At 37.4% G+C, this 22,220-nt stretch overlaps 1 protein-coding gene across 4 annotated transcripts in view; it reads right to left on the bottom strand.

The window, feature by feature from the left end:
- The window catches only part of MPDZ (multiple PDZ domain crumbs cell polarity complex component), a 175,541-nt gene that overhangs the window by 4,727 nt on the left and 148,594 nt on the right, over nt 1–22,220 (bottom strand). For 2 of the 4 annotated variants that reach the window (XM_025359744.1, XM_025359746.1), the window contains 12 exons: nt 16,748–16,840; nt 16,584–16,658; nt 15,272–15,446; nt 13,193–13,338; nt 12,127–12,210; nt 11,779–11,972; nt 9,540–9,687; nt 5,177–5,263; nt 3,518–3,608; nt 2,586–2,629; nt 1,611–1,733; nt 211–315 (listed from right to left, as the gene is read on the bottom strand). In XM_025359744.1, coding sequence (XP_025215529.1) covers nt 211–315; nt 1,611–1,733; nt 2,586–2,629; nt 3,518–3,608; nt 5,177–5,263; nt 9,540–9,687; nt 11,779–11,972; nt 12,127–12,210; nt 13,193–13,338; nt 15,272–15,446; nt 16,584–16,658; nt 16,748–16,840 — 1,365 coding nt within the window. The remainder of the gene's footprint in view (nt 1–210; nt 316–1,610; nt 1,734–2,585; nt 2,630–3,517; nt 3,609–5,176; nt 5,264–9,539; nt 9,688–11,778; nt 11,973–12,126; nt 12,211–13,192; nt 13,339–15,271; nt 15,447–16,583; nt 16,659–16,747; nt 16,841–22,220) is intronic. The other 2 variants (XM_025359745.1, XM_025359747.1) reach the window with 1 other exon arrangement.

Raw genomic sequence — 22,220 nt, 5'->3', positions numbered from 1 at the left:
TTAAAGTATAAAACAATCAATGCATCCGAGTAAAATGTTACAAAATATGTTTCATATGCACTTTCTTGGAACTCTTAATCATTTACGTTCAAGAGATATATTAAATAAAATAATAGCAAAATATTTAATCATTTTTACTGCTTTCACATCAAAGTTCATGTGTCTTCAAGCTACCTATATTCTGAATTATGCTTGGGATAAAAATCTTACCTGCATTTCAATGGAACCAGATGCATTTTTCAGTAGGTTAACTGCTTGGGTGTGAGTCATGCCCTCAGTGGATGTGCCACAGATAGTGACAATCCTATCCCCAACCTGCAAGGGAGAGAAAGAAACGGCCATCTGCTAAAGCAGCCATGGAGAGTGGGTCTTCGAGACCTGAGTATTCATTTCCTTCTCCACCTTGCACATGACATATATACTGCTACCAGCCACTGAAATATAACTAAGGAAACCACTAATCCTAAGAAGTCCAATAAGCAGCAACCACAAAAAGAAGCAGTGCATAATGGTTGAGTTCCATAGTGTCCAGGGGAGAGGGAGGGAGAAGGAGAAAGTCACTCTTCCCTGCTCTTCATTTCTCTTGGGTGAGACATTACTTCCTATTAAAAGAAAAAAAAAACTCACTATCATTTGGAAACTGAAATTTCTCTGAACATTACTATTATAATCATTAGATGTGACTCTAAGTCAGAGGTTGGCAGACTAAGGCCCAGAGGCCAAATTTGGCCCACTGCCTGTTTTGGTTAATAAAGTTTGGTTGGAAGACAGCCATGCTTATTTGGCTGCTTTCACAGGGCAGAGTTGAGTAGTTGCAACAGAGACTCATAGGTCCCACAAAGCCTAAAATATTCACTATCTGTCCTTCCAGAAGTTTACTGACCCTGTGCTATGTATACAATCAGATTTTAAGTGTCAGCCATAAATCTGGATATCAAAGGAGGCTGAACCATTCCCAGCCTAAAGACTATTTAAACTAAAATGTGGTTATGTTATGAGACCTATTTTTTGAGGTATGAAACCATAGAGATTTTTGCTTTAGAGAGACTGAGTTGCCTTAATGGAATATTCATGTAATTTTAGAGCTGGGCAGTTGGCATAAATTCCATCGTAGTGCTCCACAATTTGGATAATCCCTCAGCTTTGAGGCAACTTGCATATTGTTTTATAACATTGTAAGTCATATTTATATTAAACTTCTGCAAAATTATCAGTGAATGCAAATAAGTAATACTTTTCAATATAACAGAGTTAAATCAGCATTTAAACCAATAAAATATATAAGATAAAAATTTCACTTCATACTGGTGTTCTGAAAATACTTTCTGTTCTCTTTTAGCTTGTTCCACAGAATTTCAACATATAAAAATATGTATTAAGAAACAACTATAAATCTTCCTATTTCATTTAACCGCAAATCTGCATTTTCTCCTTTCTTTTAATATTCTTTATCTTTTACCCTAAGCAAGCCTTGCTGTGGTTGGATTAGATGATTTAAAAGTAAATGTAGACATTTAAAACTGCCTTGCAACAGATAGCCAAGTTCAAAGGTTTATAAAAACACTTCTGCACATTTTGCTAGGGCTTCTAGGGTTGTTAGTATGACTTACTCTGAGTTTTTGGGTCTGTGCTGCAACTCCAGTTGGGTGCATCATTGCAATAAATATAGGCACATCACCAAGTGGGCTGCCCACTCCTCCAGCGATGCTGATTCCCAGTGAGTCAGTAGGGCCCTGCCATGGAACAGATACAAAATTTTGGTCAAAGTGATATTTTTCATTGACCTTTTGTTTATTCTTTGGCATGATATCTATAGTGAACTCTGATCTTCTAAGTGGAAGGGCGAAAATGAAGTGCAAGAAAACTGCATTACTTTGACGCAGGTGCTTAGTGTGGCTTAGGAAAATAAGCATCTGTTCAGGAAGTAAAATAAATCAAGACATTCTAAATGAAAATCATTTTGCAGAACTGATGAAAAGCAGGTAAACTCATGAAGTGAAAAGACCACACTTTTGGAATCAGTCCTGTGTTCAAAGCCAGGAAGTCATACTTGTAAATGCAGGAACTTGAAATAAGTACACTCCACTCAATAAATCATTAGATCTTCATTTACAAAATGGAGACAACAGTGCCTCTCACAGAGGGCTGCAGTGAATATTAAATGACATGATGATGACATGAAGTGTCTATAAGAGTGCTCAGAACAATAGTAAAGGCTCAATAAATCACAGCTGCTTTTACTTTGTCTCTTGTGCATGGCTGTCGGGGGAATCTGTTTCAGAACTAATAAGTATCTGCTGAAGTGAAAGGTTTACTTATCAGTGTAAGAAGTGAGAGGCATCGTACTATTTTGTGTGGGGTCAAGTTGATGCTATTTTCAGCAAAAGAGAGTATGCAAACTGATTTTTCAAATGAGGTACTATGATCAGGAAATTCATTAAGGGTTACATTATTTCACATGTAATATGTAATAATACATACTTTTTTGAGATGAATACATTAAAACAGTAAGAAAGTTAACAAGAAAACGCATAAGATGTCTCTGAAAACACCAGAGTTTATATTGTTTTCTCTCCCCAAGTTACCTTTTTTATTTCAACTGTTCTTAATCCCTGTATTTCAGATGCCACTGTAAAGGCAAAAAAGATAAAATAGGGTTATTTTATGTTCATTCACTTTTTATCTCATTAAAATATCTAAAGCTGGATGGGACTAAATGGAATAACCTAGGTTTCTATTTTTTTAAGGGGGTGCTCAAAGCTGCAAGTACACATGATTAGAACTGTCTCACATAGGAACTATTTATTTTTCCAGTTGGAAAAACGTATATACCATCCCATTCTTCCATCCTTCCTTCTAATTTTAAGTGTTGATTATATAACTACATAATCCACTTTGAATGAGTCAAGGGCAAAATGTGCTTTGCATAGAAAGACACATGTGCACAGTTGACAGGAATAAAGTCATGGATGCATTAAAAAAATTCATGAACTTAAGTGCCTAAATTTCTAGAATATTAGTCACATTGCAAACACAGATTGCCATATGGTTAGTTTCTTCAATTTGAACAACTCTCAACCAATGCACCAAGCCAAAAATTCCTCTGCAGCATGATTTCACGTAATTAAAACACAGGAGGATCACATTGATTTTCTCAAATTTTTGCAATCTTCATGGAAAAAGAAGGCTTCACTTAATGGCATCTTCTGATTTACTGGTGTTACATTAAACACAGAAAAGGAATAAAATCAAATACACCAATCTGCTTAGTAAGAAAAAAAATTACAGAATCCTGATTAAAATGTTTAGTGTATCTTGTAGGGTAAACATCAAATGGGAAAAGCTGCCATAGGCACAACTTCATGTTGTTCAGACTTTTTGCTAACACATGTTTTTGTACCTATATTAGGATATGGGATGATGTGGGGGAAAAGAAAGCTCAGAGGTAAACAAGAAAAAAAAATCAGTGTTGACAGCCAAAATTCAAACCATGTTTAAAATACTGAACCAATCTTACATGCATTCTTCTTTGAGCTACTTTCCAGTGACTCCGATGTACTGGATCCAGAGAGTGGAAAAGTGAAAGATGACAGGCTGCCTTCACTCACCTACAAATACACAACTATTTCAGAATGTTTTCCAAGTAACATACTCCCTAAATACCACTTATTTCAGAATTTAATCTAGAGACACATACCTGTTAAGCAATGGTGGCATTTGATAATTTGATGAGCAATTTAAACACAGTTTCTACTGGTGTTTTTTTTTTTTTCTTTTAAAAGGAGAATTTGTCTAGTGACATAAATAAATTAAAGCTAAAAGGGTAGATGAAATTGATTCCAATCTACCTAAAATTTTAGTGGATAGTCATAATCTAATACAAACTAATCTTCTTTAAATTTAAACTGATGTGGTAGGAAGACTAGGACTTAAACAAAAACTGTAGAATTACGGTCAGCTAATAGGAAACTTATGGTAGTAACTTAGAAAATCAGTATCGGGTCTTTTTTTTTTTTTTTTTTTTCCTTTGAGACGGAGTCTCACTCTGCCACCCAGGCTGGAGTACAGTGGCGCATCTCCGCTCACCACAAGCTTCGCCTCCCGGGTTCACGCCATTCTCCTGCCTCAGTCTCCCACGTAGCTGGGACTACAAGCGCCCGCCGCCATGCCTGGCTTTTTTTTTTTTTTTTTCCAGTAGAGACAGGGTTTCACCATGTTAGCCAGGATGGTCTCAATCTCCTGACCTCGTGATCTGCCTGCCTCAGCCTCCCAAAGTGCTGGGATTACAGGCGTGAGCCACCGCGCCCGGCCTACTATGGGGTTTCTAGGGATAGATTGATGAAAATTGGCTTCCACCATCAGTAGACAAGACTGAGGAGAGGGTCAAGAGGTCTTGTCAAGAGCCTTGAAATATTTATCATCATATTTTTATAAATGGTGCTGAGTATCTATAGTTCACTTATATGGGACTCTTCAGTTGAATATTGACTGATGTTGCTATAAAATATTTTAAAAATATGTTATCTTGGGGTGAGGTGCAATGGCTCACGTCTACAATCCCAACACTTTGGGAGCCGAGGCGCATGGATCACGAGGTCAGGCGTTTGAGACCAGCCTGGCTGACGTGGCAAAACCCCATCTCTACTAAAAATACAAAAATCAGCTGGGCATGGTGGGGCACGCCTGTAGTCCCAGCTACTCGGCGGGTAGAGGCAGGAGGAGAATCACTTGAGCCCGGGAGGTGAAGGTTGCAGTGAGCTGAGATCGTGCCACTGCACTCCAGTCTAGGTGACAGACAGAGACTCCATCTCAAAAAATAATAATAATAATAAATAATAAATAAAAATAAAATAAAATGAAAATAAAAAATATGTTATCTTGGTAGGCTTTACATATATTAGGTAGTTACCTTTTGAGATTATGGAAAAAGAATCATGTCAAAAGAGAATGCTTGAAATCAATTTCCTTAGAATAACTTACAAACTACTCAACAGCTACACCTTGTTTACCTGGCTACTCTGATTCCTTGTTCTTCTCTGTCTCAAACTCTTTACCTCAGTCACTATCCCACGTTGCTAGGGGGCCAGACCTTGTACACAGACCCACAGTCAGGGCCATCTATGTGTCTTCTTGGCATGCTGATTGCATCACCCTGATGCACTCCACAGCTACCCACCTGGCTGCTTTGAGAAGGCCTCCTTTCTGAATGGAATGGACCAGCTTTGATTCTTCCAACTTCCAAGGTTACTGTGCCTAGGGAACACTGGGGGTGGGGATGGAGGGGTGTTTTATGGAAATGTTTAAATAAAATGCTATAATCATCTTTAGGAATACATTTTATTCTTCAAGACTTTTTTGAAAGGCATCTTCCTTTTGGAATTTCTATAAGCAAGGATACCTCCAATCCCTTGTGGAAAATGGCTTTTTTAGAAAACATTCAAACTAATAAAAATAATAACAAGTAGCAGCAGCAACACCAAGTGTCTGTCTTCTCACCTCATGATTTCTATGGAGACTACTTCTACCAAAAAGAAATGGAGAATTGAGCAATTATCTCATGAAACACACTAATTTTGATAGGCCAAACAAGCTGAATAACTGATGGTTTAAAAAACAAAGTGCCTGTAATCCCAGCACTTTGGGAGACCGAGGCAGGCGGATCATGAGGTCAGGAGATCAAGACCATCCTGGCTAACACGGTGAAACCCCGTCTCTACTAAAAATACAAAAAATTAGCCAGGCGTGGTGGCGGGCACCTGTAGTCCCAGCTACTTGGGAAGCTGAGGCAGGAGAATGGCATGAACCCAGGCGGCGGAGTTTGCAATGAGCTGAGATTGCGCCACTGCACTCCAGTCTAGGTGACAGATCGAGACTCTGTCTCAGAAAAAAAAAAAAAAAAAAAAGTGAACACAATGAAACCACCACTACCACCACCTCAGCAACTTGTTTTGCCCTCAATAGAAGAGGTACTTTGATAATTGGGTAAATTCTCTTATCGCCACACTAGGCCTGAATAAACTTATGATATAAAATTTAGATAACTACTGCTATCAACAGGAAACATGAATTGAAGACAATCTTCTTGTACCCCTTTACAAATAAACCATAGGCATGCAAGAAATGATGTACAGTCTAATATGGAAGTAGCACAAGGAGGTGTTTGAGATCCTGTTTTGGAGTCACTGGATTAAATCCAGACTATGTGATCTATTAGCTGTGTGACCGCAATGGATGTTTAACCTTAATAAATCTTTTACTCTGAATTTTAAAAATATACAGCATTATAGGTTGTTGAGATAAATAATCCATGAACAATGCTTATGACAGTGTCTAAAATGGAGTAAGATTAACACAAACATTGGGCACTGATATTATTATTCAGTGATGAGAGTACAAAGCGATGTGTTATTCTTGAATATGTTGATCATGAATCATACTTTGAAAGGTCAAAACTTGACTTGTAATATCCATAAGTTTGTTTTTTTATTTGTTTGGTTTGGGGTTTCTTTGCTGCATATTTACCAAACTCTTCTTGAAACTATTTGTATTTTCAGTTTACATAACTGTAAGGTTAACAAGTCCATACATTAATTATTCACTGTGTAATGTTGCAACCCGTTCACCTACCTGTAACACTTCTCTCAAATATCAAGGGCTTTATTTTAAAAATTGTTAATTTTTCCAATACAAAAGCAATTTACGCCCACTAAAGAAAATTTTGGAAATAAAATGAAAAAAGATGGGGAAAGAAAAGGACCCATAAGTCCAACAGATACCTCATAATTATTGTTTAAAAAACTTAAAAGATTGTATTTTTTACACAGTCATATCTATGCCGTAAATACAATCCTCTGTCTTATATTCTCCACTAATTACAGTAGTCCCCCTTTATTGTAGGGGGGAATATGTTCTAAGACCCCCCGCCAGTGGATGGCTGACACTATAGATAGTGCTAAACTCTACATATACTATGTTTTTTCCTATACATACGGTTTAATTTATAAATGTAAAATAAGGTTTAATTTATAAATTAGACACAATAAGAGGATAATAGTAAAATAGAACAATTATAACAATGTGCTGTAATAAAAGTTATATGAATGTGATCTCTCTCTCCCTCTAAAAATACCTTATTTTACTATACTGTGGGCAACTGAAACCACAGGAAGAGAAACTGCAGATTAGGAGTGACTACTGTATATATTTTATCATGTTAAAATAGTTGTCATGACACTTTGGGAGGCCGGGATGGGTGGATCACGAAGTCAGGAGATCGAGACCATCCTGGCTAACACAGTGAAACCCCATCTCTACTAAAAATACAAAAAATTAGCTGGGCGTGGTAGTGGGCACCTGTAGTCCCAGCTACTCTGGAAGCTGAGGCAGGAGAATGGTGCGAACCCGGGAGGCGGAGCTTGCAGTGAGCTGAGATCACGCCACTGCACTCCAGCCTGGGTGACAGAGCAGGGCTACCGTCTCAAAAATAAAGAAAGAAAGAAATAAAATAAAATAAAATAAAATAGTTGTCATGAACATCCTTTCAAACAGATACACGTTTGCCATGCATCCTTACTATTTATACCAAAGTTTATGTAGTTTTTGCCAACCACGTTGCTTCCAATTTTCCCACTATTACAAATAACACTTCAATGAACTCTATGTGCATGAAGAACTTTATGTGAAGTTGTGTATTAAGGATTATTTATAGAAGATTTTTAAATGAAAAATTAATAAAACAAAAATAAGCAGCAGCAACAAACATGTAAGTTATACAAATATTTATGGTGTTCATTATGTACTGTCAGACTAGCTGTTTTTTTTTTTTTTATTTTGAGATGGAATTTCATTCTTATTGCCCAGGCTGTACTGCAATGGTACAATGGTGCGATCCCGGCTCACTGCAATGTCTGCCTCCCGGGTTCAGGTGATTCTCCTGCCTCAGTCTCCCGAGTAGCTGGGATTACAGGCACATGTCACCACACCTGGCTAATTTTGTATTTTTAGTAAGGGGTTTCTCCATGTTGGTCAGGCTGGTCTCGAACTCCCGACCTCAGGTGATCCGCCCGCCTTAGCCTCCTAAAGTGTTGGGATTACAGGCATGAGCCACCACACCTGGCCAGACTAGCTTTTTAAATGACTGTTTTAAAAATTATTTACATTGTTTTATGGATGCTTCCATTTTTTCTCTCTTTAGGATATATAATTCTTAAAGAGATAACAATTGTTTTTAATGTGTCTCCAAAAAGAATGTATTCCTCCTTAAAGAATTCTAATTACATTATGTTTTAAAGATTGAGAACCCTAATGAGAAGTGATAGATGTTAACTTTGCTTTAATAACCAATTTATAAACAAATTCATATGTTTGGTTTATATAAACCAAGTGCCCACTTGAAAATCCCTCCATGAAGCCCAGCCACTCAGAGGCTCCCCTTAGCGTATTAGACCTCCAACAGCTCTACTGCTGCTGGGCACTGTCATGCAGGCTTATGTTAATTGCTACCCATGATATGGGTACTGATGATGACAGTTTTCTAGTTAATGTTGAATTATACTTCTTTAGGTCATAAAAAACATTAGGTTAAAAAATAAAACAAGGAGATAAGCATTGCCTATTTACAGGAATGCAAATTCCCTCTAGAAACTGGAATATTCCCTGACAGAGAATATGCCTAGGTCCCAGGAATTGTCAAGTGACTTTTCTGTGCTTTACAATTCATTCATTTTTAAAAATGAAACTGGTTCTGCCTTTCCAATTGGATAATGATCCTTCATGGTGAGTTTTCTTTGGAGGAAAGGAGGAAACCAATTTTATACTGTAAAATGTACTGGAGTTTAGAATGATGTCTAGGGATGGAGGCCTTATAATTAGGATAATCCCCAGTGAAGGTACTGCCGAGTGAATCTGCATTAAATTACCTTCGTTGCATAAGGATGACCATTCTGCTTCTGATTTTAAATGTCAATTTCAAATAGTTCAATAGTTTTGAGTCAGATTAGCAAACATTGCAGCAAACATTCCCTTTTATGGAAGATAAATGATAAAGTCTTTCCATTTTAAAAGATTTGACTTTTTTTTTTTTTTGAGACAGGATTTCTGTCACATAAGCTGGAGTGCAATGGTATGACCACAGTTCACTGCAACCTCTGCCTCCCAGACTCATGCAATTATATACTGTGAGTAGCAGTGTGTATTACCATTCTCATTTTATGGGTCACTCAGGCACTAAGTGGCAAAAGTAAGACTTAAGAATCAGTCTTAAGGCACGCACCACCATGCCCAGCTAATTTTTATATTTTTTTTGTAGAGATGGGATTTTGCCATGTTGCCAAGGCTGGTCGCAAACTCCTAGGCTCAAGTGATCCACCCGCCGTGGCCTCCCAAAATGCTGGGATTACAGGCGTGAGCCATTGCACCCAGCCTTGAGGTGACACTTTAAATAAAGAGAAGTCATTAGTAATTTGACTATGATAGCCCAATGTTAAAATTCTCTTTTTTCTTCTATGCTATTACACAGAATTATTTTTGGCATCTTTTACCTTTAGCAAAGCGGCAACCGCTTCCTGGGTGGCATTACGAACATCTTCCCCATTCACCATTAATATCTGGTCCCCCTGCATCAGTCTTCCATCGGCATCTGCAATTCCTCCTTTGACAATGTCTGACACAAATACTCCAGTATCGTTTCTGCACACAATTTTGAATTTCAACATTATCTTTTCCTCAACTGTAATGTAATGCTTATTTAATAAAAAGTTATGTTTTTACCCAAAATTTTTACTTGTTTTTATGACTTTAAAAGTTTTATTATTTGGAGCAACACTGGGGCAACATTAGAATTATATTTTTTGATAAATAACAGCTTATGTCTTATAGTGCTTCATAGATTGAAATATCTCCAATAAACATATTTATTCTTCATCAATTATATACTGTGAGTAGCAGTGTGTATTACCATTTTCACTTTATGGGTCACTCAGCTACTAAGTGGCAAAAGTAAGACTTAAGAATCAGTCCTTGGATGCAAGCTCTACTGTTCTTTCCAAACAAGAATGGAGCTTTGAATGATAGTAACTTGTGGTTAAATAAATATGTTGCTATCACCATCAACATCATTAATATTACTGAAAATCATAATAGATGTGTATCTCAAACTAAACACCATTTATTAACTCAAAATCTAAATACCATTGCTGTGATGTCTTTTATTTGAAATCATTACACACCTTCCACACGAGACACGTTTATGCAAAATAAACACAAATCTTATTCCCAACCGTTCTTTCACAAAACTATAAAAAAAAAAAAACCCAAAACTTCTAAAGATACGAAGATAACCATAAATAGAAATACATAGTAAAAGCTGAACTGTATCACTTGTTCTTGCCAAGGTCATGACATCAAACAATTTCACCATTTGATCTTCCACTTTCCCATCTTTATAAACTGGATATTGGATTAGATGGTCTTTGTATGGTCTTCATAGAATTTAGGGTTAATTAATGGTGGTTTTTATGATGACCTGGTGACCCCACATCCTGTAGTAGCCATGTTACCCATGTCATGTTTCATAAGAACTAGGCTACTGATACTGTATTCCAAAAAAAGTATAATTTTTAGACATATTCCCACTGAGACTCAAATAATATGCTAAATTCTTTGTGTTTAAAAATAATTAGCCTTTAGCTGTCTCTGAGAAAACAAAATGGTGTAAATGCTTTTTATTTCCATACAGAAAAGTCGCTGCAGAACCAGGGGTCTATGCTGCTGGTTTGGCAATTCTGAAGAATGCCTATTTCCAAAGAAGGATATCCTGACATAAAGATCACCATTTCACAGATTTCCAACTCACTGGAAAAAATAAGCTGATTTGAAATGGTGGCTATCTGAGGCCCAAGGAATGACGAAATCAACTTAGGGCCACTGCAGACTGCAGGTGCGCTTTTTACTGAATGCTGACTTCACAAGTTTAACTATTTGGTAGATTCTGAGATCAGATCCAGATGGGCTTAGAATACTAAAAGGAAGAAAGATTTATGAAATTTGCTGGATTATATATTTGTTAGTATCGCTTATAAATGAATTTGTTAATATTACTTATATGTAAATACTTTTAAAACGTACTTATATATAAATGAATTAGGTTGTGAATTTTTGTGCATTCACTATTCCATTACCACCCAGGCCCCTTGCTTTAGGTCCTATTGATGGCACACTCTTGTTCACTCTGATCCTTCTCCCTACAGTATCTTCCACTCTCCTTTAATAAACCAATTCTCACTTATCACTTTTAGCCTCAGCTCAGACACCTCTTTTCTTGGAAATTTTCCCTAATTCACTTTAATTAAATAGGGTCAATTGGTCCCTTTCTCCTTTGCTACCATGGGTCCCCCACAAAGCATCTTTGTCACTCATCAATAGATTCCTTTGTTGCAAGAATATATTTAATTCAACATTCACCAGACGATGAGTTTTTGGAGGTCAGGAACCATGTCTTCTTTAACCGTGTTTCTGAAAACTTAATGTATTTCCTAGCACATAGCAGGTGCTCAAAAATATACCAAATGACTTTTTGTTAAGTACCTTCAAAACCTTCCAATATTCTGATTTTAAAAGTCCAAAACCGACATCTTTTTATGGTTCTGTAGTGAGGGGGCTAACAATTACCTATTGAACACTAGCCACTGATAAAAGATTCAGCTACTGCTATTACTCTTTAAAATAATTTAAGTCCCATCATTTCCAAGGGAGCATTGGGTTTGTCTTCCTCAGTCACACCTTTTACCAACAATACTTAATCCTAGGCCTTTTCCCGGCTTCTTCTGCAGCTCAATAGTGAGGGTGTCACACACTTCCTCCTCTTTGTATGGGGCCTCATCTCTGTAGAGTGTCAGGCGCACCCTCTGTGGCGTCTGTCTCAGGACATTGATTGCTTCATCATGCGTGGCCTTTCTCAAGTCAATTCCATTCACCTGGACAGAAATGGGACACTGACTGTGAGGAACATGAGAAGCAAAGGGGAGTAAGGTGGGGAAAGGGAGAGAGAGAAAGAAGCAAAGAAAGAAACACTCCCCCCAGGAGCCTTTTCTCTGTTAATTTTGAAGGTCAAAAACAGGCATTCTATACCTCTAAGATCTGATCTCCAGCCCAGAGTCTTCCATCTTTACATGCTGCTCCTTCTTCATAAACTTCATGGATAATAATGGCACCCTAAGGGCCCAAACAAAACATACCCATACTTATCCCATTCTCCTAGGAATGGTGAGCAGAAATGGAGTCCAAACACATTACACGTTGACAGACAGCAATAAGGGTTATAAACTCTGGCTCTACAGGTACAAGCCCCATATAATTCAAGGGAAAGTGTAACAACAATTTTTGCTAAAAGGCTCAAAGGAGCTTATACATTTTTCCTAATGATAGAGAACATTAAAGAAAAAACTATAAAATAAAACATGCATACATAGATGAGAGACAACTTTCTTATTCATAAATGAAATCATTTTTAAGGTATTTTTGGCATTTAGAAAATTTTGTCTACAAAGTATCTAATTTTTCAAACTCTCTTTTTTTTTTTTTTAAGATGCAGTCTCACTCTGTCACACAGGCTGGAGTGCAGTGGTGCAATCTCAGCTCACTGCAACCTCTGCCTCTCATGTTCAAGACATTCTCCTGCCTCAGCCTTCCAAGCAGCTGGGATTACAGACGCCACCATGCCAGGCTAGTTTTTGTACTTTTAGTAGAGCTGGGGTTTCGCCATGTTGAACAGGCTGATCTCAAACTCCTGGCCTCAAGTGATCCACCTGCCTCAGCCTCCCAAGGTGCTGGGATTATAGGCATGAGCCATCGCGCCTGGCTCAAACTCCTCTTAAAATGGGTTTAACTCAACCTGGATATCAGCAAAAAGGAAATTAAAATGTAGCAAGGACTGGTGAACCGATAGAAACACTTTGAAATTTCAAGGTCAAAATCACCAGTGTAGCAGAATCTTGCTGAGTCAGCATTTATTGGCTTGCTCAAAGGAAAACCCCCTGCACCCAACTGAATATTTGCCTTATAAATTACAATAACAAATACAATTTTTCTTGGCCTTCACATTTCCTTTACTAGAACTGCTAGAAATCTCCCCATAATGGTCTCTGAGGCCTGGCTGAAGGACGCCTGGGCAGAAGCACCTCTGGGTGGTGCTCACCAGCAGTGTGTCTGAACCCCCAACGATGCTCAGGCCCAGCCCTGTTCGCCCTTTGGAAATCTCGATGGTTGTTTCACAGCCAGGGATAATGGGGCAGGTTGCAGGATCAGAAGCAAAAATTGCCGGTGTTGATGATCTGCTTGTATCTAAAAATAAGTTAAAAATGAAATACAAATAAAAGTTAGTTACAAGGCATATCCACCAAACTCATCACACAGATTGACTCTGAGGGATGGGCTGGGAAATAGGTCCAAGACTGTGGACAAAAAGAGACTTTATATTTACCTCAATCTTTTAATTATATTTAAAAATAAAACAAATGTGATTAAATCGCCATTGTTAATTTAAGGTAGTGGGCAGAAAATTACTCATTTAATTATTTTCTATACTAGCCTGCATGTTTTAAATTGCTAGAGATCTAAAGGATAGGATATGAAGAAGAGAGAACAGAGTTAAATTGAACCTCAAGTTTCACTTTGATATTATCCATTTCAGTGAAGCCAAACACACTTCTTATGAGTTAAAAGATTTATAAAACTCAGAATAGAGATATGTTGCAAAGACCTAGAAGTACATTCAGGGAAGACCACAAAACACATCAATAATTTTGGTTGTGATGCCTGCTTTTCGGGGCTTTTTACATTTTTGTTTCCTTCTTATCCTAGAGCATCTCTTCTTATGTAATCAATTCTAAGCAAAAAAAAGGACCATTTGCAGTTTTCTCCTTGGGTCTCACTTGATGTTTTATACATTCAGATGTCAAATCCTGGTGCATATATGTTCCGAAATGAATAGGTAAGAATAGATCATGAGAAAAGGGGAATATAATTTCCTACGTTATTTTATGAGAGTCTTCATATCATATCATATGTTTTATGATAAAACAAAGAGCATACAGCAAATAGCATGTTTTGGGAAAGCTAGGACACTTGGTATAGTAGCGTATGCTTTAGACAAGATGTTCTCTTTTTAGGAAATCAGAAACAGACTATTTTCTTGCTCCTTAAATGGTAAGAACAGGTGTAAGATATTTTCTTTTATGTTAAGTTTTCATTTAGCATTTCATATTTTTATAGACAACACTATTTAGGGATCAACATAAAATTGAAAAATGAGAAAATTTCCATAAAATCTTTTAGCACTTCAGTGAATTATCCAGTCTTTCTAAATAAAGGATTATTTTCGGAGATGTATTACTTTAAGACTTTTTCATCCAAGTACATTACAAATGTTTTAAACTAGTGTTTCCTTAAAAAACTGTTAAAAGAACAGTTTGGAGGCCAAAAGAAATTTCTCCCCCCACCCCCTGTTACAGAAAAAGCCAATGCCTTTAAGTAATTTTTTAAAGTTTTGATGCTGCAGAGCTTGAAACTTACTGTTTTATTACACATCAGTGTATTCTTTCTCGAAAAGTAACTCAAAGGAATAATGTACCTCCGTATACTAGACTGGAAGTGTAATGACACATTAAAGTGTCATCCTACGGTTCACTTAACCTAAATCCATTTCCATTATGACAAGACCCACTATTACACCTAAAGCATAGAACTCAGATCTGCTATGTAGACCCCGGCAGTGACTAAAGAGTTTCTTAAAGGGGCAGGCAGTACTGATACCCCACCTATGAAACAGGATAATTGCACATTCATTCTACAGATAAGAAAGCTGAAGCTTAGGGAAGTTAAATTATTTTCCCAGTTAAAAAAAATCATCGACAAAATGATATTTCTAATTCATTAGTCAGATGCCTGGAATCAAGGTGCCCTTAGCAACAGATTTTTGGAGAGCAAAGAATACCACTCCCTTGTTTTAGAGATGAAGAAGCTGAGGCTTTGAGTGGGTAGGTTTCCTAAGATGCCACAGCTGCTTAATGTACAGCACACACAGATTGCCTGCCTAACAGTCCAGTACTCTTTTTCTAGAAGTGCTCTCTTTACACCCTGCTCTCACCATAGGGCTCCCTGACTACCACCTTCCAAACAATGAGCCACAGGCAGGCAACTGCCTCCCAAGCAGAAACCCTCTGCTGAGTTCAGGTGTTCCATATGTGCGGGACTCTCATGAGCCCAGAGGCCTTACTTCGGATAGACTCTGGTTCCGGGGAGCCAGACTGTGGGACCATCAGAGACTGGGAGCTGTTCTTTTTTTCTCCACTGGCTGCACCAGCTGCTGAAGGAACAGCCTGGGAATCTGGATTCTCAGCATGGATGGTAAGTTTTACTGTCGTCTTTGTTGTCTTCAGAAGGCTAATAAACTGGCAGGGTGTATGAGTGGAAGAGAAACAAAATTCAAAGGTGAATTAGTTGACATACCAATGAGTCATCATTACGAATGGAATCTAATTCTCTCTGTGGTTAAGGGGAGAGACAGATGCAAATTATTTCTTTGTCAGGACTTGGGTAAAGAAAGAAATGGCTCTAATTTCTCTCTATCTTTTCCAAATGCCTGATGTAGATTAGGGCCATGGTTAATTTCTACTTTAACTCTAGCTCTGACCAGATTTTTCCTTACATAAGACTTTCAACTTTTTACATCTCTAATCTCATCCATTTTTCTGGATGCCCACAACCTTAGAAGATATATGGGTTATTTTACCTACTTCCTGATTCTATAGAAGCAGCTTACACAAACAGTTTTAATAAAATAGAAACACATATGTTACAAGCAGAATAAGAAAAGCATGCAACAAAAAAGTCAAGGCAAACGAAAAGTTAAAACATAGATTTATGGGTTAAAGGATCTGGCCTAAATACTTATTAAAAACTGAATTTTTAAAAAGTAACTTTAAGCTTCTTACTGGACAATGAAGAAATGATTAACAGTTATATGGTTCTCCCTCATTATAAGAAAGAAAAAGCATACCATATTTCAAGGAAACAAAGCTTTTTTCTGGCACTTATAAATAAAAGGCCTCAAATGAGATACTAAATAAATATGAAGATCTCTTTTGAGGAGAGGAAACTCAAGTACAAGATATGTTTAACCCTAATAATATAATATAATAATAGTTATATATTTAATGGCTGAGTCTTACAATCTGTTTATAAAGTAGTATACACAGTGGATATTTATAACAGCAAATATTCATTAAAAATATTTTTGCACTAACAGTCACTATTAAGGAGTTTAAAGTTTTCCTAAGGAAAAAATGGAAATATTTATCAAAAATGCCCAGTGAATATTGAATAATTTGGCAACAAAAAAATACCTTAACACTACCTGGAAAATAAGAAATAGAAATTGAAGAATTTGTGAATAATCTCTTCTTTTCCTTAAGAACATGTCTTTTACAGCTACAAAACCCTAATTCCCTACGATTTGTAGACACAAACACTTTAATCATGCCCAAGGATGGGCCTATATTACCATTTGCTTTATTTTGGAAAATTACCTTTTCAACAGGGTAACCAACAACAATTTCATCATCTACAGCCAATATCTGATCTCCGACTTTGAGTCGTCCATCCTAAATGGAAATGTAGAAGAATTTGAGTGATATTCCAAAAGTAATTCCCTCCCCAACTACTTAATGACAGCAAGAAAGGTAAACCTCACCGTGGCTGCTACCCCATGCTCTGTTAAACTCTTTATGATGACTCCACGGAGTGTATCTTCTTCGCTGATAGCAATACCCAAACCCCCCTGATCCTAGAAAAGTAAAAACAAAAATGCTCAGAAGACTTGAGATAGATTAATTTTATCCAAATGGATACCAAGGGTAAGAAAAGCAATTAAAACTCTTCTAAAGTCCAGAAATCTAAGACCTTGGATCTTACATCTAAGATCTTAGAAATCTTGTCTTTTCTTAAGCAAACTTTCAAATTTTCCTAATGGGCATAAATTTTCCTCCGTCAAATATTCAAGTGTTGTCACTCTTCCCATATGTCTGACATCTTTAGTAACTTTAGCAAAATATCTAGACAGCAAAAATACATTCAATAATTCAATCAAAACACTCAGCATTTACAAATTTTGTCTAATGACTGAATAAGTCATTCAAAACCAACCAAAGAATCCCACCTCCTCTCTGGCCTGTCGCTTGGAAATAACAACAGGATCTAGTCCCTTCATTCTTTTCTGCCCCTCTTCTTCCTTTAGCAGGCAGACTGCCATTACTGATGCAGACTCTGTCCTTTTGGGGGCTGAACACTCAGAGTTGTTTCTCCAGAGAACAGCATTTCAATCTGCTGCAGACTGAAAATGCCTCTCAGTCCCAAGACAAGTTCCGAGAATCTGCCAAGGCTGGGGAGCTACACCTACTTTGCTACATTTTCCACATTTCCCTTTATCAAAACCAAATGTTCAGAAATATTGGCTTTTAGCTTTCTTTAATGTTTACTTTAATAAAATTAAAATCGAGTTTTTAACATTTTCATGCTGGCCAGAGCCAGCAACCTAATTTTTTCTCCAGAGAAAAGTTACAAAAAGCAAAGAAGAGAAAAGGGAATCTTGACATGGTTTCTCTGAAATATACACATGAGTTAAATGTGCCATCAGAGATGTTTATGGTAATGGCTATGACATCAAGGTAGGTTTCAACATCATTTTAAAGATTATCAACCTGCAGCTCTTCTGAGGTAGATTATTAATGCCTGATGAGTTTGAAACTGTCACTGACCATCTCTCTGCTACCTCTCTCTTTCCAGGTAATCAGTCATGTGTATCTGCCAGAGTAAGCTGCACCTTTAGAGTGAGCAGAATTGACTTTACCTTCTACCTAACAATAGAAATTTGGATATGCCACTTAACATCTCTAATCCTCAGTTTTCTTACCTACAAAATCTAGATTTTCTTGTCTACAAAATGGAGTAATACTTGTCACATAACGGTCAGGAAAGTACTTTATTGGTACAGTGGGTATTTGCTGATTGTTTACCTAATACTGCTTCCCATCTTACCCCTTTATACAAATTGATTTTTATTAGAATATCTGGCCTTCCCACCTACCCCTCTCTTCCCCCAACCTCCATATTCTCTCTCCCATCTTCTTCCCTCACCATGTTTCAGGCTGTAGATTAAAAATATGAGCAGAAATTATTTGCTACTTCTCCCTTCAAGAAGGAACCTAAGAGAAGGGGCTCGACTTAGTGACTTGATTCTAACAAAGAGAATAAAGCAGAAGTAATGGTGTATAACTTCACAGCCAGGTCAAAAAAGGCAAAGGGGCTTCCTCCTTGCTGTCTCTCTTGGATAACTTGCTCTGCAAGATGCCAGCCGCCATTGTCCTAAGAAAACTCAAGCAGCCCCATTTAGAAGAAATAAGGCTTCTTGCCAACAGCCATTTGGGTAAATCATCTTGGAAGCAATGTCCAGCTCAGTCAAATTTTGAGATGACTGTAGCCCTAGCTGGCAATGTGTCGGCAACTGCACAAGAGATTCTCAGCAGATCCCCCAGCTAAAATGTTCTGAAATTCCTAACCCATAGAAACTGTGAGACCATCAATGCCTGTTGTTTAAGTTGTGAAGTTTTGTGGTAATTTGTTACATAGCAAAAGTTAAGGAGCTCCAAGAATGGGGTTTGAACAACTGAAGTCAATTCTACAATTACAGTCTCATGGTCACAGTCCCTGGCTCAGAAGTAGACACATGATCTGAACTGATTCAATTAGGATAATCTTGGAACTTTTGCTCAGAAGGCTTGAATAGGCATTCTCTCCCTTCCCCCAAGATACATATAAAAGAAGTAGTGCATGGCCCAACTATGGTTGGCAGCCATTCTAAAACCATGAGAAAGACAAGTCTTGGGATAAAGTTGACACTAAATGGCACCATATCACACAGACAGGGAAAGAAACAGGCTCTTGATGACACTATTCAGTCACGGGACCAACTACCCTTGAAGGTTGCTGACCTGAGTCCACAAATCCTCTTCCTTGATGAAACCTAATAGAATTAGTTCGGTTTTTTTCTATTATTTGCAACAAGAGGAGTCCTAAAAGAAACAATAAGCAACAAATCTGCGTGCATAATATGCCCAAACTCAACTAGAATACTACAAAAACAACTATATACACATCAACAAACAATTTATTGATATCAGAAAAGCAGGATGAGGCTGGGCGTGGTGGCTCAGACCTGTAATCCCAGCACTTTGAGAGGCTGAGGCAGGTGGATCACCTGAGGTCAGGAGTTCAAGACCAGCCTGGCCAACGTGGTGAAACCCCATCTCTAATTAAAGTACAAAATTAGCCAGGCATGGTGGTGCACACCTGTAATCCCAGCTACTCAGGAGGCTGAGGCAGGAGAATCGCTTGAACCTGGGAGGTGGAGGATGCAGCGAGCCGAGATCACACCACTACATTCCGGCCTAGGCAACAGAGTGAAACTGAGTCTCAAAAAAATAAAAATAAATAAATAAATAAATAAATAAGAAAAAGAAAAACAGGACGACAAATAAGAAAGGATAACAGCATATGAGTGTGCAATTTTTTATTTAACTGCTCAACTTTCCAACTTACTTTTACCAGAGTGCATATAGTCCTTAGCAAGAAGAGATCTGAGATACTTTGTTTGGGGCTAGTTATTAAAACACTACCATACAGGAAATAGAAAACAAATTAAGGAAATATATTTTCATGTTTTTTTTTCTGTTTTAAAATATTATTTTAAAAGTTTTTTAGAGATGGGGTCTTGCTATGTTTCCCAGGCTGGTCTTGAATTCCCACCTCAGCCTCCCATATAGCTGGGACTACAGGGATATGCCATTGCGCCTGGCTTCAAGGAAATATATTTTTGAATGAGCTGTATCATTAAGCAGCTAGAAAAGAGTAATAAACAAGAATGAAAAGTCGAATTAAGCTTAACAAATTATTATTATTTGGAGGATTATTTTGAAGGTAGAAGCTTCTCTAAAATTCAAAAGAAGAAAAACTCTTAATCCTATTTCAAGGCTTTCCCCACATAAAATTGTATGGATATGAAGCACAGCTTTGACAGTCATAGAAGGCTATTACCTGCTTTGATGCGTGGGTACTTCCTAGGGCACACTGTGCTAAAAATCAATCTTTAATCAAAACTGTTTTCTGATCAATTGAATTTGCATTTCAGTCAGCTACTGTGGGTTTAGATTCTACATATGGGAGCTTTCTGCTTATACTTCTATTTTCCCATTTTTAAAAAATATAAAAGATTAAAAAAAAGATAATTGACTTGTCAAGAGTTTCTAAGGAGTCAAAACAACTAGAAATGAGCTGTTAGTAGAGCTCTCACTTTTAGACAATGCAAAAATTATTCTCTTCCTGACTCTCCTGATCTCAACATCTTTCCCCCTTATGCATGTACAGCACATAACCGTTTATTCATTCTTCCTTCCCAGATATTTACTCAGTCTGAACTATGTCCATGACAGTAAGTAACGGGAAAGAAAAAGTGAGAATTTCTTCTCTCAACATGTGTACGTTTTAGATGTACAGAAAAGATACCCACATCAAATTTCATCACAGGAGACAAGCTCTTGGGTCAAACATGGTTAAGTGACAAATAAAATGAAGACATTAATAGTAAGTACTATATAAACCAAAATATTGAAGTAATATTTCAAAATAAACACAGGTGAGATTTAAGTTCGGTCTTTAGTGTATGTAGGATTTATATAAGTTAAAAGAAGTCAGAAAGACCAAGTGATATAAACCAAGGCAAGGAGGGATAAATTCTCAAAACCTTCTCCATGAGCTCTTGATTCAAATCAGTTTGACTGAAGTACAGGATTCCTAGAAGGAACATACAGGCATTTTAGAAAGGCAGAGGGGGCCCAGCAGCAAGTTGAAATAGGTAATGGATGGGAAATGGGACTTGGAGGCAGAAGACCAGAGTTCAATTCCAGCTCTACTATTTGGAGTTATGGGAACAGTTCAAAGTGGAGAAAATAATAGCAAGCTCACAGGGTTGCTAAGAAGTAAATAACATAATGAACACATGTTACATTACCATTAAATTATTATGTCAAATAACTAACTATAATTTTTAAAAAAATGTAGGATAGTAAAAATGACAAAAGATTGAAGCTGATTCATGAGTGTTAGAAGCTGTTTCTTTCTCCCTTCTTTGCTTAATTGAGTTTTATTCCCAGAGCCATATAATAATGGGGTTAGGAGTGCCAGGCTTAGTGTAATATGTCACTTAACGTCATTTTTAACAATGGCTTCCTCAAGAGATGTTTTCAAGGATGTATTCTATCTGGAACTCAGAAATTCATGGTTAGAAGTATTAACAAAAATAATTATAATAACTCACACTGTGGTAAGCACTTTGTATAAATTCTTTCATTTAATCCTTACAATAGCATCTCTAACGTAAAGGGATTTTCCTCATCTCATGAGGAAAGTGAGACCCAGAGAAGTTAAACGGTATAGAAAATAGCCTGTTGTATGGCAAGAGTGACACCACCTTGAAGCGAAACTGCCATGGTGACCAGTGTTTGACTCCTGCATACCAACGTGTTCTGTAGCGAGCCCTGTAGCATAGATAATCCTTCATAAAGATGTTTACCTAACCTCTCCACTGGTAACAAGTTTCAGCAAGAAACTCTGAGACGTGACCAGCTACATGTCTTTTTCCTTGCTACGTAAAGAATACTTTCTGGAGGGTGGATGCTGGGATCCACTGTCTTGTGGCCACCAGCAACATGGCTTCTGTACGTAAGTCCCTGTTAAGCATTTCTTTCTGATAAACTGGATTTGTCAGCCTCTCTCTTCAGGCTCCCAGCTCCCTCAGTCTTTGGAGGTTGGTTTGCATATACCTGCTCACCATGGAACAAATGGCTTGCCTATTGCCCAGAGAAGTTAAGTGACTCCAAAGCCCACACTTAAAATCATTAAAATCATGGTTAATTGCCTCTTCTGTCTAGCTACTTTTAAAAGATTCTTGTATCCCCTTACTTACTTTGGCTTTCATCAATAAATACATTCTAGCTACCTGAGCTTTAGATTTGTTTGAAATCTACATATAAATGGAAGCTTTCAGTGGGCAATACATTGAGGTTCTCCAAGGTCCTGCATTCCTCAATAGCATCTAATTTAGAAAGGGAAGT

This window comes from Theropithecus gelada, chromosome 15 (genome assembly GCF_003255815.1).
Source record: "Theropithecus gelada isolate Dixy chromosome 15, Tgel_1.0, whole genome shotgun sequence".
Lineage (NCBI taxonomy): Eukaryota > Metazoa > Chordata > Mammalia > Primates > Cercopithecidae > Theropithecus > Theropithecus gelada.
This window is presented reverse-complemented; position numbering and strand designations above follow the sequence as displayed.